General features: G+C 53.3%; 1 protein-coding gene across 1 annotated transcript; it reads right to left on the bottom strand.

Annotated features, from left to right (window-relative positions):
• Nucleotides 1-1,408: 1,408 nt before the first annotated feature.
• Nucleotides 1,409-15,199, bottom strand: LOC144491166 (pecanex-like protein 1). The gene is made up of 7 exons (XM_078208843.1): nucleotides 15,103-15,199; nucleotides 12,367-12,475; nucleotides 10,729-10,858; nucleotides 9,301-9,359; nucleotides 7,993-8,208; nucleotides 5,568-5,821; nucleotides 1,409-1,463 (listed from the first exon to the last, which is right to left on the bottom strand). Exons 1-7 carry the CDS (start codon nucleotides 15,121-15,123, stop codon nucleotides 1,416-1,418), a joined length of 837 nt encoding a protein of 278 aa, XP_078064969.1. The 5' UTR covers nucleotides 15,124-15,199; the 3' UTR covers nucleotides 1,409-1,415.
• Nucleotides 15,200-15,205: the final 6 nt, after the last annotated feature.

The raw sequence follows: 15,205 nt of genomic DNA, 5'->3' as shown, positions 1-15,205 counted from the left end.
CCCTGCCAGCATCAGTAGTAAATGCGCCTAGTTTGGGGGCGTTTAAGAGATCCGTAGATAGGTTCATGGACGAAAAGAAATTGGTTTAGGTTGGAGGGTCACAGTTTTTTTTTTTAACTGGTCGGTGCAACATCGTGGGCCGAAGGGCCTGTTCTGCGCTGTAATGTTCTATGTTCTATGTTCTATGTACCTGTCCTGGGAGTGTTTGATGGGGACAGTGTAGAGGGAGCTTTACTCTGTATCTAATCCCATGCTGTTCCCGTCCCGGGAGTGTTTGATGGGGGACAGTGTAGAGGGAGCTTTACTCTGTATCTAACCCCGTGCTGTACCTGTCCTGGGAGTGTTTGATGGGGGACCGTGTAGAGGGAGCTTTACTCTGTATCTAACCCCGTGTTGTACCTGTCCTGGGAGTGTTTGATGGGGGACAGTGTAGAGGAAGCTTTACTCTGTATCTAACCCCGTGCTGTCCCTGTCCTGGGAGTGTTTGATGGGGGACAGTGTAGAGGGAGCTTTACTCTGTATCTAACCCCGTGCTGTCCCTGTCCTGGGAGTGTTTGATGGGGGACAGTGTAGAGGGAGCTTTACTCTGTATCTAACCCCGTGCTGTAACTGTCCTGGGAGTGTTTGATGGGGACAGTGTAGAGGGAGCTTTACTCTGTATCTAACCCCGTGCTGTACCTGTCCTGGGAGTGTTTGATGGGGGACCGTGTAGAGGGAGCTTTACTCTGTATCTAACCCCGTGTTGTACCTGTCCTGGGAGTGTTTGATGGGGGACAGTGTAGAGGAAGCTTTACTCTGTATCTAACCCCGTGCTGTCCCTGTCCTGGGAGTGTTTGATGGGGGACAGTGTAGAGGGAGCTTTACTCTGTATCTAACCCCGTGCTGTAACTGTCCTGGGAGTGTTTGATGGGGACAGTGTAGAGGGAGCTTTACTCTGTATCTAACCCCGTGCTGTACCTGTCCTGGGAGTGTTTGATGGGGACAGTGTAGAGGGAGCTTTACTCTGTATCTAACCCCGTGCTGTACCTGTCCTGGGAGTGTTTGATGGGGGACAGTGTAGAGGGAGCTTTACTCTGTATCTAACCCTGTGCTGTACCTGTCCTGGGAGTGTTTGATGGGGGACAGTGTAGAGGGAGCTTTACTCTGTATCCAACCCTGTGCTGTACCTGTCCTGGGAGTGTTTGATGGGGGACAGTGTAGAGGGAGCTTTACTCAGTATCCAACCCCGTGCTGTACCTGTCCTGGGAGTGTTTGATGGGGGACAGTGTAGAGGGAGCTTTACTCTGTATCTAACCCCGTGTTGTACCTGTCCTGGGAGTGTTTGATGGGGGACAGTGTAGAGGGAGTTTTACTCTGCAATTGTGTTCGTTTCCCTCCAATGCCTCACCTCTTCCCCCTCGTAAGCCTGTGACGCCCTATGAGCCTCGGATCCTCTGCTCACTCCACCACTGGCCGGCTTGAGGCTGATATTCAGGAACACCATCGCTGAACCTCACTGCCTCTGTCCTTCTTCAGACACTCCTCAAAATAAAAACCTACGCCTGCCCCATTGAAACTTCCAGAATACTGAGAGGCCCTGGATAGAGTAGACGTGGGGAAGATGTTCCCATTAGTCGGAGAGACTGGGATCCGAGGACTCGGCCTCAGAGCAAAGGGGCGGACCCTTTAGAACCGAGATGAGGAGGAATTTCTTCAGCCAGAGGGTGGGTGAATCTGTGGAATTCATCCTCACAGAGGAGGCCGGGCCATTGAGTGTGTTTAAGACAGAGGTAGATAGATTCTTGATCGGTAAGGGGATCAAAGGTTACAGGGAAAAGGGCGGGAGAGTGGGATCGAGAAACTTACGCGCCATCATCAAATTCTTTTTCTATTCATTCGTGGGTCAGCATCTATTGCCCATCCCTAGTTGCCCCAGGGCAGTTGAAAGTCAACCACATTGCTGTGACTCTGGTGGAGATGATGTGGAGATGCCGGCGTTGGACTGGGGTGAACACAGTAAGAAGTTTAACAACACCAGGTTAAAGTCCAACAGGTTTATTTGGTAGTCACAGACCTCCAATCAGAAAAAGACCCCTCCACTGCTACCCTCTGTCTTCTATGGCTAACACAGTAAGAAGTTTAACAACACCAGGTTAAAGTCCAACAGGTTTATTTGGTAGCAAAAGCCACACAAGCTTTCGAGGCTCTAAGCCCCTTCTTCAGGTGAGTGGGAATTCTGTTCACAAACAGAATTTATAAAGACACAGACTCAATTTACATGAATAATGGTTGGAATGCGAATACTTACAACTAATCCAGTCTTTAAGAAACAAAACAATGGGAGTGGAGAGAGCATCAAGACAGGCTAAAAAGATGTGTATTGTCTCCAGACAAGACAGCCAGTGAAACTCTGCAGGTCCACGCAACTGTGGGAGTTACAAATATTGTGACATGAACCCAATATCCCGGTTGAGGCCGTCCTCGTGTGTGCGGAACTTGGCTATCAGTTTCTGCTCAGCGACTCTGCGCTGTCATGTGTCGCGAAGGCCGCCTTGGAGAACGCTTACCCGAATATCAGAGGCCGAATGCCCGTGACCGCTGAAGTGCTCCCCAACAGGAAGAGAACAGTCTTGCCTGGTGATTGTCGAGCGGTGTTCATTCATCCGTTGTCGTAGCGTCTGCATGGTATCCCCAATGTACCATGCCTCGGGACATCCTTTCTTGCAGCGTATCAGGTTGTCTACCTGATACACTGCAGGAAAGGATGTCCCGAGGCATGGTACATTGGGGAAACCATGCAGACGCTACGACAACGGATGAATGAACACCGCTCGACAATCACCAGGCAAGACTGTTCTCTTCCTGTTGGGGAGCACTTCAGAGGTCACGGGCATTCGGCCTCTGATATTCGGGTAAGCGTTCTCCAAGGCGGCCTTCGCGACACACGACGGCGCAGAGTCGCTGAGCAGAAACTGATAGCCAAGTTCCGCACACACGAGGACGGCTTCAACCGGGACATTGGGTTCATGTCACACTATCTGTAACCCCCACAGAGTTTCACTGGCTGTCTTGTCTGGAGACAATACACATCTTTTTAGCCTGTCTTGATGCTCTCTCCACTCACGTTGTTTTGTTTCTTAAAGACTTGATTAGTTGTAAGTATTCGCATTCCAACCATTATTCATGTAAATTGAGTTTGTGTCTTTATATGCTCTGTTTGTGAACAGAATTCCCACTCAACTGAAGAAGGGGCTTGGAGCTCCGAAAGCTTGTGTGGCTTTTGCTACCAAATAAACCTGTTGGACTTTAACCTGGTGTTGTTGAACTTCTTACTGTGGTCGAGCACAACGAAGGGCTGAATGGCCTAATTCTGTTGCTATATTTTACGGTCTTAGCATGTAGTTATCTGTCTGATGTATCTCATTCTCTGGCTCACTGTCTGATTCAAGTCCCCCTTAAGAACATAAGAAATAGGAGCAGGAGTAGGCCACCTGGCCCCTCGAGCCTGCCCCGCCATTCAATAAGATCATGGCTGATCTGAAGTGGATCAGTTCCATTTACCCGCCTGATCCCTATAACCCTTAATTCCCTTACCGATCAGGAATCCATCTATCCGTGATTTAAACATATTCAACGAGGTAGCCTCCACCACTTCAGTGGGCAGAGAATTCCAGAGATTCACCACCCTCTGAGAGAAGAAGTTCCTCCTCAACTCTGTCCTAAACTGACCCCCCTTTATTTTGAGGCTGTGCCCTCTAGTTCTAGTTTCCTTTCTAAGTGGAAAGAATCTCTCCCTCTCTACCCTATCCAGCCCCTTCATTATCTTATAGGTCTCTATAAGATCCCCCCTCAGCCTTCTAAATTCCAACGAGTACAAACCCAATCTGCTCAGTCTCTCCTCATAATCAACACCCCTCATCTCCGGTATCAACCTGGTGAACCTTCTCTGCACTCCCTCCAAAGCCAATATATCCTTCCGCAAATAGGGGGACCAATACTGCACACAGTATTCCAGCTGCGGCCTCACCAATGCCCTGTACAGATGCAGCCAGACATCTCTGCTTTTATATTCTATCCCCCTTGCGATATAGGCCAACATCCCATTTGCCTTCTTGATCACCTGTTGCACCTGCAGACTGAAAGAGTGCCTTGGGATGTTATGGCGTGACAGAAATGCAATTTATTCCGACATCACATGGTATCTCAGCCCACGTGTCGGGGCAGGCAGGGAGGGGGTCTAATATCTGGGCTCCTCCGAGCGTTCTGGAGGGGTTTGGAGCGGCACGGTGGCACAGTGGGTTAGCACTGCTGCCTCTCAGCGCCAGGGACCCGGGTTCGATTCCCGGCTTTGGGTCGCTGTCTGTGCGGAGTCTGCACCTTCTCCCCGTGTCTGCGTGGGTTTCCTCCGGGTGCTCTGGGTTCCTCCCACAGTCCGAAAGACGTGCTGGTTAGGGTACATTGACCCGAACAGGCGCCAGAGTGTGCGGCGACTCGGGAAATTTCGCAGTAACTTCACTGCGGTGTTAATGTAAGCCTTGCTTGTGACTAATAAATAAACTTTTTAAAAACTTTTAGGTTGGGGGCTCCCCGATTAGCCCCGTGGCGCAGTATGGAGGGGCTGGGTTCTGGGTCGGAGCTTGGGGACTCCCCGATTAGCCCCGTGGCGCAGTATGGAGGGGCTGTGTTCTGGTTCGGAGCTTGGGGGCTCCCCGATTAGCCCCGTGGCGCAGTATGGAGGGGCTGGGTTCTGGTTCGGAGCTTGGGGGCTCCCTGATTAGCCCCGTGGCGCAGTATGGAGGGGCTGGGTTCTGGTTCGGAGCTTGGGGACTCCCCGATTAGCCCCGTGGCGCAGTATGGAGGGGCTGTGTTCTGGGTCGGAGCTTGGGGGCTCCCCGATTAGCCCCGTGGCACAGTATGGAGGGGCTGGGTTCTGGTTCGGAGCTTGGGGACTCCCCGATTAGCCCCGTGGCGCAGTATGGAGGGGCTGTGTTCTGGGTCGGAGCTTGGGGACTCCCCGATTAGCCCCGTGGCGCAGTATGGAGGGGCTGTGTTCTGGGTCGGAGCTTGGGGACTCCCCGATTAGCCCCGTGGCGCAGTATGGAGGGGCTGTGTTCTGGTTCGGAGCTTGGGGACTCCCCGATTAGCCCCGTGGCGCAGTATGGAGGGGCTGTGTTCTGGGTCGGAGCTTGGGGACTCCCCGATTAGCCCCGTGGCGCAGTATGGAGGGGCTGTGTTCTGGGTCGGAGCTTGGGGACTCCCCGATTAGCCCCGTGGCGCAGTATGGAGGGGCTGTGTTCTGGGTCGGAGCTTGGGGACTCCCCGATTAGCCCCGTGGCGCAGTATGGAGGGGCTGTGTTCTGGTTCGGAGCTTGGGGACTCCCCGATTAGCCCCGTGGCGCAGTATGGAGGGGCTGGGTTCTGGGTCGGAGCTTGGGGGCTCCCCGATTAGCCCCGTGGCGCAGTATGGAGGGGCTGTGTTCTGGGTCGGAGCTTGGGGGCTCCCTGATTAGCCCCGTGGCGCAGTATGGAGGGGCTGTGTTCTGGGTCGGAGCTTGGGGGCTCCCCGATTAGCCGCACTGCCGCAGTACCTTGACGTAGTAGGTGATGAGGATCTTGCGGAGGTCGAACACTTGCAGCATTGAGGCTGCGTTGTTGTCACTGATGCTGTAGCCCTCCAGGACGTACTTGGTGGCAGCCACCTCCCAGGCCAGCCAGCGCTGTCCAAAGGCGGCGTTGAAGGAGAGCATGTGGGGCAAGTGGCCAGGTTCACAGCAGCAGCAGCCCTCGTCCTCCTCCACGCCTTCCGTGATGGCCTCCACCTCTCGCTGCTGGCAGTAGGTGCCTGTCGGGGAACAGGGAGACGCACAGGTAAAACTACAGGGTGGCCGGTCACCACCCCCCCGCACCGGGGAGCTCAGCTGAAAACCCCCCTTCTCACAATCCACAGACGCAGGCACCAACCTGACTGGGCGGCACAGCGATGTGGGCAGCGCGGTGGCACAGTGGTCAGCACTGCTGCCTCACAGCGCCAGGGACCCAGGTTCCTATTCCCGGCTCGGGTCACTGTCTGTGTGGAGTCTGCACGTTCTCCCTGTGTCTGCGTGGGTTTCCTCCGGGTGCTCCGGTTTCCTCCCACAGTCCGAAAGATGTGAAGGTTGGTCGATTGGCCATGCTAAATTGCCCCTTAGTGTCCAAAGATGTGCAGGTTAGGTGGATTGGCCATGCTAAATTGCCCCTTAGTGTCCAAAGATGTGCAGGTTAGGTGGATTGGCCATGCTAAATTGCCCCTTAGTGTCCAAAGATGTGCAGGTTAGGTGGATTGGCCATGCTAAATTGCCCCTTAGTGTCCAAAGATGTGCGGGTTAGGTGGATTGGCCATGCTAAATTGCCCCTTAGTGTCAGGGGGACTAGCTAGGGTAAATGCACGGGGTTACGGGGAGAGGGCCGGGGTGGGATTGTGGTCAGTGCAGACTCGATGGGCCAAATGGCCTCCTTCTGCAATGTTCTATGTTCTAACCTGGCCACAGTCCGAAATACGTGCTGGTTAGGGTGCATTGGTGTAACCCGAACAGGCGCCGGAGTGTGGGCGACTGGGGGATTTTCACAGTAACTTCATTGCAGTGTTAATGTAAGCCTTACTTGTGACACTAATAAATAAACTTTAAAACTTAAAATCCCCCAACAAATACCAGGATGTCCTTCTTTAGAACTCTTTACACGGGGACATGTGGCGTCGCTGGGCCCAGAATTTGTTATCCACTCCTAATTGCCCCTTGAACTGAGGGACTTGCTGGGGCCAGTTCAGAGGGGGGCAGTTAGGAGTCAACCTCATTGCTGTGTGCGTGCGTGCATGGGGCAGGGGGGGGGTTTCCTTCCCTAAAGGGGACATTCGTGAACTATTCAGGTTTTTCCGACAATCGATGAGAGTTGTCACGGTCGCCGTTACTGAAACTGGCTTTATAATTCCAGATTTTATTATTTGAATGTAAGTTCCACCAGCTGCCGGGGTGGGATTTGAACCCGTGTCCCAGAACATTAGCCTGGGGGCCTCTTGAGTACAGTGCTGTTATCACAATGCTACCAGTATGGGCGGCACAGTCGGTTAGCACTGCCACCTCACAGCGCCAGGGACCCGGGTTCGATTCCCAGCCTTGGATCACTGTCTGTGTGGAGTCTGCACGTTCTCCCCGTGTCTGCGTGGGTTTCCTCCGGGTGCTCCGGTTTCCTCCCACAATCCAAAAACGTGTAGGTTAGTTGGATTGGCCATGCTAAATTGTCCCTTAATGTCCAAAGATGTACGGGTTAGGGGGATTGGCCATGCTAAATTGTCCCCTTAGTGTCCAAAGATGTGCGGGTTAGGTGGATTGGCCATGCTAAATTGCCCCTTAGTGTCCAAAGATGTACGGGTTAGGTGGATTGGCCATGCTAAATTGCCCCTTAGTGTCCAAAGATGTGCGGGTTAGGGGGATTGGCCATGCTAAATTGTCCCTTAGTGTCCAAAGCTGTGCGGGTTCGGTGGATTGGCCGTGCTAAATTGCCCCTTAGTGTCCAAAGATGTGCGGGTTAGGGGGATTGGCCATGCTAAATTGCCCCTTAGTGTCCAAAGATGTGCAGGTTAGAGGGATTGGCCATGCTAAATTGCCCCTTAGTGTCCAAAGATGTGCGGGTTAGGTGGATTGGCCATGCTAAATTGCCGCTTAGTGTCCAAAGATGTGCGGGTTAGGTGGATTGGCCATGCTAAATTGCCCTTGTGTCAGGGGATTAGCAGGGTAACTATGTGGAGTTACGGGAATAGGGCCTGGGTGGGATTGTGGTCAGTGCAGACTCGATGGGCCGAATGGCCTCCTTCTGCCCTGTCGGGATACTATGATTCCACCGGTGGGATTTGAATCCTTGTCCCAGCTCCAAGAGCGTCAACCTGGAGTCTCTGGATTACGGGATATTCCCACTCTGCCTCCCAGCAGCCAGGGGAGGCCGGGATGGGGAGGGGGCCCGGTTGGAAGGGTAAGCTACCTCGGAACTCCAGGCCCCGCAGCTGGAAGGTGACGATGCCATTGCCGATCTCGATGAGGTGCACCAGGGCGTTCAGGTAGTCCGAGGCCAGGATGAAGCAGTCGCCCATGGCGTGGTTGCCCCAGCGACCCAGCAGCAGGTCTCCGCACAGGCTGTGCTGCAGCGAGCGGGTCAGGTGCTCGTAGAAGATGGAGTTGAGGTTGTTGTCGTCAGCCCCTGAAACACAACGCCCGCAGTTAGAGAGTTTCCACCCCCCCCTATCGAGCCCCCCCCGTCCCTACCCTCCCGCCTGCACTCAGCTGCCCTGGGTCAATAGTACGTCCACCAGCATGGGACGTACCACCTCCTCAGGGACGGGACGTGGGCGGGACGCAAGTCGAGGGGCAGGGCAGATTAACCACTGTGCCACCATTATAGCACTGCTGCCTCTCAGCGCCAGGGACCCCAGTTCGATTCCCGGCCTCGGGTCGCTGTCTGTGCCGAGTCTGCACGTTCTCCCCCCCGTGTCTGCGTGGGTTTCCTCCGGGTGCTCCAGTGCCCTCTCTCAGTCCGAAAGAGGTGCTGGTTAGGTGCTAAATTCTCCCTCAGTGTAACCCGAACAGGCGCCGGAGTGTGCCAGCACAGTGGGTTAGCGCTGCTGCCTCACAGCTCCAGGGACCCGGGTTCGATTCCCGGCTCGGGTCACTGTCTGTGCCGAGTCTGCACGTTCTCCCCGTGTCTGCGTGGGTTTCCTCCGGGTGCTCCGGTTTCCTCCCGCAGTCCAAAGACGTGCTGGTCAGGTGCAAAATTCTCCCTCAGTGTAACCCGAACAGGCGCCGGAGTGTGGGCGACTAGGGGATTTTCACAGTAACTTCATTGCAGTGTTAATGTAAGCCTACTTGTGACACCAATAAACAAACCTGAAACTGCATTCCCCGCTGCCTCGGGAAAAAGCAGCCGGCATAATCAAGGACCCCCACTCACCCCCGGACATTCTCTCTTCCACCTTCTTCCGTCAGGAAAAAGATACAAAAGTCTGAGGTCACGTACCGACCGACTCAAGAACAGCTTCTTCCCTGCTGCCGTCAGACTTTTGAATGGACCTACCTCGCACGAAGTTGATCTTTCTCTACACCCTAGCTATGACTGTAACACTACATTCTGCACTCTCTCCTTTCCTTCTCTATGAACGGTATGCTTTGTCTGTATAGGGCGCAAGAAACAATACTTTTCACTGTATCCCAATACATGTGACAATAATAAATCAAATCAATTTATCAGACGACTGCAAATCCCTCCCAGACGCCCGTCAAGTTAACCAACAAGTACCTGGATTCCTGTCCAGTTGCGTGGCCAGTCGAGTGTTGGAATGGTCAACTCGCTTGGTGCTAAACGGAAGGAGAGAGAGGGAGAGAGAGAGAAGAGAGTCAGTTGACTGCCCCGTAACAGTGGCACAGAATGAAGACAGGCTAGAGGGGCTGATAGGGAACGGCAAGCGCGGGTGAAACAGTAGAGGCCTTCGTGTTGCTCAGTGTTACCACGCAGAGGTCGATCCCAAATTTGAGAAGCCACGCCAATTCCCCCAAGAGGGCCACCTCGCTTCGCAATCTGTTCGAAATGTTTGGGGAGGTGCTAAATGTCCTTCAGTAACGTTCAGAGGTTCATGAACAGAAAGCCCTGACACTCGGAAATAATTAACCAGTTATGCATTTAACCAACCTGGAGCTTTAACCAAAAAAGTAACATCTCGATTCAAGTGAGGTTCTACTGGAATGCTGTTCAAATAAAGACAAGGATCATTCATTACCCAAAACGGGTAATAACAAAACTTGAGTCACTCTCAAAAAATATATACAGCCAGGTGTCTTGGCTTTGGAAAACCTTGCGAGTTCTTGAGTTGATTCCGCTGCCTATAAACTCTTTGATTTTGGTACCCTTCGATGGATAGATGGGGAGTTCTCTTAAGAGATATTCTAAGCTGGCAGGGAGCTGCTCTTTCCCTCTCGAGGTGTTGAGAGGTGGCAGCTCTTCAGCTGGACTGTAGGCAGGCAGTCGAGTCCCTCTTTATAACCCTGATGATCGAATCAACTTTCCGATACGGGATTGGTCTGATGTTGTCAACAGTACCAAATTCAAATTTGATAGGTTCCTGACGGCTTCTTCAAACCGATAGGCTGTCAGAATTTAAAAGCCTGCAAAGCCTGTTACCAAAACAATCCTGTCGCTTGGGTCCTTGTCACAAATGTTGCAATCTGTGTACTCTGTGCGCACCTGCATTTTAAACCTCCAAGCGTGGACACAAAACCAGCTCTTAAAAGGGACACACTTCACAACACTCGGGTACAGCTGAGCGCGAGGGGGGGGCAGCCTCATCGTCCGGGGGGTGGGACACACATACTTCACAACACTCGGGTACAGCTGAGCGCGAGGGGGCAGTCTCATCATCCGGGGGGTGGGGTACGGGACACACACACACACACTTCACAACACTCGGGTACAGCTGAGCGCGAGGGGGCAGTCTCATCATCCGGGGGGTGGGGTACGGGACACACACACACACACACTTCACAACACTCGGGTACAGCTGAGCGCGAGGGGGGGCAGCCTCATCGTCAGGGGGGGGGGGGGTTCGCCCCTTTAATCCTGTCTGCGGGACAGGATGAGGAATATCCTGCCCCCTTCACTCCCAGGGGATGCTGAGCTTCCTCCGCCACTGTGCCCGGAAGGCGGGAAAGCTTCAGGCCGCGCGCTGCTCACTTGTAATCCCGCTCCCAGAATTTGACCGGCCGGGCGTAGGAGGTGATGAACACGGCGCTGCCGAGGAGGGGGTTCAGGGGGGTAGAGACGAGGGCCGAGAGCACAGCCTGGACAAAGAGCATCGCCGAGTCTGGACGGAGCCACCGGTTAAGGAGGTTACACAGGGGGGGCCACGGTTACCCGACAAGGACGGCCGCTGGTCACAGACGCCACGAGTAAACACGGAAACTAGAAGCAGGAGGCTATTCGGCCCTTCCAGCCTGTCCCGCTCTCCAATCAGATTGCCACTATATATGTGATAGGAGGAGAGAGATTGCATTGAAACTAGCAGCAGGAGGAGGCCATTCGGCCCTTCCAGCCTGCTCATGACCACCATGGCTGATCATCCAATTCAATATCCTGATTCCCCCCCCTTCCCCACCCCCCATATCCCTCAATCCCTTTAGCCCCAAGAGCGATATCTAATTTCTTCTTGAAATCAACGTTTTGGCCTCAACTACTTTCTGTGGGAGTGAATTCCACCACTCTCTGGGTGTAGAAATTTCTCCTCACCTCAGTCCTAAAAGGTTTACCCCTTATCCTCAAACTATCACCCCCTAGGTCTGGACTCCCCCCACCATCGGGAACATTCTTTCTGAATCTACCGTCTAACCCTGTTAGAATTTTATAAGTTTCTATGAGATCCCCTCTCACTCTTCTAAACTCCAGTGAATATAATCCTCACCGACTTAGTCTCTCCTCATATGACAGACCTGCCATGCATTTACCCAGCCAATCTCCCTTATCCTACACGTCTTGGGACAGTAAGGGACAATTTAGCACGGCCAATCTCCCTTATCCTACACGTCTTGGAACAGTAAGGGACAATTTAGCACGGCCAATCTCCCTTATCCTACACGTCTTGGGACAGTAAGGGACAATTTAGCACGGCCAATCCACCTAACCTGCACATCTTGGGACACTAAGGAGCAATTTAACATGGCCAATCCACCTAACCTGCACATCTTGGGACACTAAGGAGCAATTTAACATGGCCAATCCACGTAACCTGTACATCTTGGGACACTAAGGGGCAATTTAGCATGGCCAATCCACCTAACCTGCACATCTTTGGACACTAAGGGGCAATTTAGCATGGCCAATCCACCTAACCTACACATCTTGGGACACTAAGGAGCAATTTAGCACGGCCAATCCACCTAACCTGCACATCTTTCGGACTGTGGGAGGAAACCGGAGCACCCGGAGGAAACCCACGCAGACACGGGGAGAACGTGCAAACTCCACACAGACAGTGACCCAAGCCGGGAATCGAACCCGGGTCCCTGGAGCTGTGAGGTGGCAGTGCTAACCCGCTGTGCCACCGTTCCATCCCAGCAATGCAGTGTTAACTGCAGCCCTGTTAAAATGGTGTCATTTGGGCTTCTGTGGCTTTATCTCATTCAGCCATCTGAGTGTCGTGTCTTTGCATTGAAGTTACTCCTGTCGTGTTCTCCCGTGTCGCTGTCTGTCTCCGTCCTCCTGATGCCTGTTTCTACACCCCCCCCCACAACACCCTGCCCCCGCTGTAGGTGGAATAACTTTTCCAAACTCCGCTCCTGGCCACGTGCCGTCAATGACGGTAAACATAAAGGATACGGGGAACAGCAAACGGCTGGGCGAAGGCGTGGAAGGCAGAGCCCCACGTGATCTGCCACGGAGCGATGTAGGTTAGCACAAATCGCAGCTTGTACAGCAAGTCCCAGAGCTGCAAACAGGCAAGAGTCACTGTTAAACCTCTCAACATGCACCGCAACATACATCAGCTTCATCTCCAGTTGGCCCAAGAGACTTGGAAGAGGGTTATCATCAAACACTCCCCGGACAGGTACAGCACGGGGTTAGATACAGAGTAAAGCTCCCTCTACACTGTCCCCCCATCAAACACTCCCAGGGCAGGTACAGCACGGGGTTAGATACAGAGTAAAGCTCCCTCTACACTGTCCCCCATCAAACACTCCCAGGACAGGTACAGCATGGGGTTAGATACAGAGTAAAGCTCCCTCTACACTGTCCCTCATCAAACACTCCCCGGACAGGTACAGCACGGGGTTAGATACAGAGTATAGCTCCCTCTACACTGTCCCTCATCAAACACTCCCCGGACAGGTACAGCATGGGGTTAGATACAGAGTAAAGCTCCCTCTCCACTGTCCCCCATCAAACACTCCCAAGGCAGGTACAGCACGGGGTTAGATACAGAGTAAAGCTCCCTCTACACTGTCCCCCATCAAACACTCCCAGGACAGGTACAGCATGGGGTTAGATACAGAGTAAAGCTCCCTCTACACTGTCCCCATCAAACACTCCCAGGACAGGTACAGCACGGGGTTAGATACAGAGTAAAGCTCCCTCTACACTGTCCCCCATCAAACACTCCCAGGACAGGTACAGCACGGGGATAGATACAGAGTAAAGCTCCCTCTCCAACGTCCCCCATCAAACACTCCCAGGACAGGTACAGCACGGGGTTAGATACAGAGTAAAGCTCCCTCTACACGGCCCCATCAAACACTTCCAGGACAGGTACAGCATGGGGTTAGATACAGAGTAAAGCTCCCTCTACACTGTCCCCATCAAACACTCCCAGGACAGGTACAGCACGGGGTTAGATACAGAGTAAAGCTCCCTCTACACTGTCCCCCATCAAACACTCCCAGGACAGGCACAGCACGGGGTTAGATACAGAGTAAAGCTCCCTTTCACTGTCCCCCATCAAACACTCCCAGGACAGGCACAGCACGGGGTTAGATACAGAGTAAAGCTCCCTCTACACTGTCCCCCATCAAACACTCCCAGGACAGGTACAGCACGGGGTTAGATACAGAGTAAAGCTCCCTCTACACTGTCCCCCATCAAACACTCCCAGGACAGGCACAGCACGGGGTTAGATACAGAGTAAAGCTCCCTCTACACGGCCCCATCAAACACCTCCAGGACAGGTACAGCATGGGGTTAGATACAGAGTAAAGCTCCCTCTACACTGTCCCCATCAAACACTCCCAGGACAGGTACAGCACGGGGTTAGATACAGAGTAAAGCTCCCTCTACACTGTCCCCCCCATCAAACACTCCCAGGACAGGTACAGCTCGGGGTTAGATACAGAGTAAAGCTCCCTCTGCACTGTCCCCATCAAACACTCCCAGGACAGGTACAGCATGGGGTTAGATACAGAGTAAAGCTCCCTCTACACTGTCCCCCATCAAACACTCCCAGGACAGGCACAGCACGGGGTTAGATACAGAGTAAAGCTCCCTTTACACTGTCCCCCATCAAACACTCCCAGGACAGGTACAGCACGGGGTTAGATACAGAGTAAAGCTCCCTCTACACTGTCCCATCAAACACTCCCAGGACAGGTACAGCACGGGGTTAGATACAGAGTAAAGCTCCCTCTACACTGTCCCCCATCAAACACTCCTAGGACAGATACAGCACGGGGTTAGATACAGAGTAAAGCTCCCTCTACACTGTCCCCCATCAAATACTCCCAGGACAGGTACAGCACGGGGTGAGATACAGAGTAAAGCTTCCTCTACACTGCCCCCATCAAACACTCCCAGGGCAGGTACAGCACGGGGTTAGATACAGAGTAAAGCTCCCTCTACACTGTCCCCCATCAAACACTCCCAGGACAGGTACAGCACGGGGTTAGATACAGAGTAAAGCTCCCTCTACACTGTCCCTCCATCAAACACTCCCAGGACAGGTACAGCACAGGGTTAGTTACAGAGTAAAGCTCCCTCTACACTGTCCCCATCAAACACTCCCAGGAAAGGTGCAGCACGGGGTTAGATACAGAGTAAAGCTCCCTCTACACTGTCCCCATCAAACACTCCCAGGAAAGGTACAGCACGGGGTAAGATACAGAGTAAAGCTCCCTCTACACTGTCCCCCATCAAACACTCCCAGGACAGGTACAGCACGGGGTTAGATACAGAGTAAAGCTCCCTCTACACTGTCCCCCATCAAACACTCCCAGGACAGGTACAGCACGGGGTTAGATACAGAGTAAAGCTCCCTCTACACTGTCCCCCATCAAACACTCCCAGGACAGGTACAGCACGGGGTTAGATACAGAGTAAAGCTCCCTCTACACTGTCCCCATCAAACACTCCCAGGACAGGTACAGCACGGGGTTAGATACAGAGTAAAGCTCCCTCTACACTGTCCCCCATCAAACACTCCCAGGACAGGTACAGCACGGGGTTAGATACAGAGTAAAGCTCCCTCTACACTGTCCCCCATCAAACACTCCCAGGATAGGTACAGCACGGGGTTAGATACAGGGTAAAGCTCCCTCCGCACAGCGCCGTGCGCGGTTTTACACTTGCCTTGCTGCAGATGATAGACATGAAGTAATAGTCGAGCAGGAAAGTCTCGGAGCAGTGGCTGTAGTCGAAGCGGAAGAAGAGGACGGTGAAGCTGAGGGTCACG

This window comes from Mustelus asterias, unplaced genomic scaffold (assembly GCF_964213995.1).
Source record: "Mustelus asterias unplaced genomic scaffold, sMusAst1.hap1.1 HAP1_SCAFFOLD_4611, whole genome shotgun sequence".
Lineage (NCBI taxonomy): Eukaryota > Metazoa > Chordata > Chondrichthyes > Carcharhiniformes > Triakidae > Mustelus > Mustelus asterias.
The sequence above is the reverse complement of the archived record's forward strand: the minus strand, read 5'-3'. Positions and strand labels throughout refer to the sequence as shown.

Bases quoted from the DNA above. Each gene is read 5' to 3' on its own strand.
- LOC144491166 (XM_078208843.1), bottom strand. From the start codon at position 15,123: ATGTCTATCATCTGCAGCAAG. The intron at 9,360-10,728 runs GTGAGCAGCGCG...CCTTCCGTTTAG, and splicing joins TTCTGGGAGCGGGATTACAA to CACCAAGCGAGTTGACCATT. The intron at 1,464-5,567 runs GTACTGCGGCAG...CCTGAATATCAG, and splicing joins TCATCACCTACTACGTCAAG to CCTCAAGCCGGCCAGTGGTG.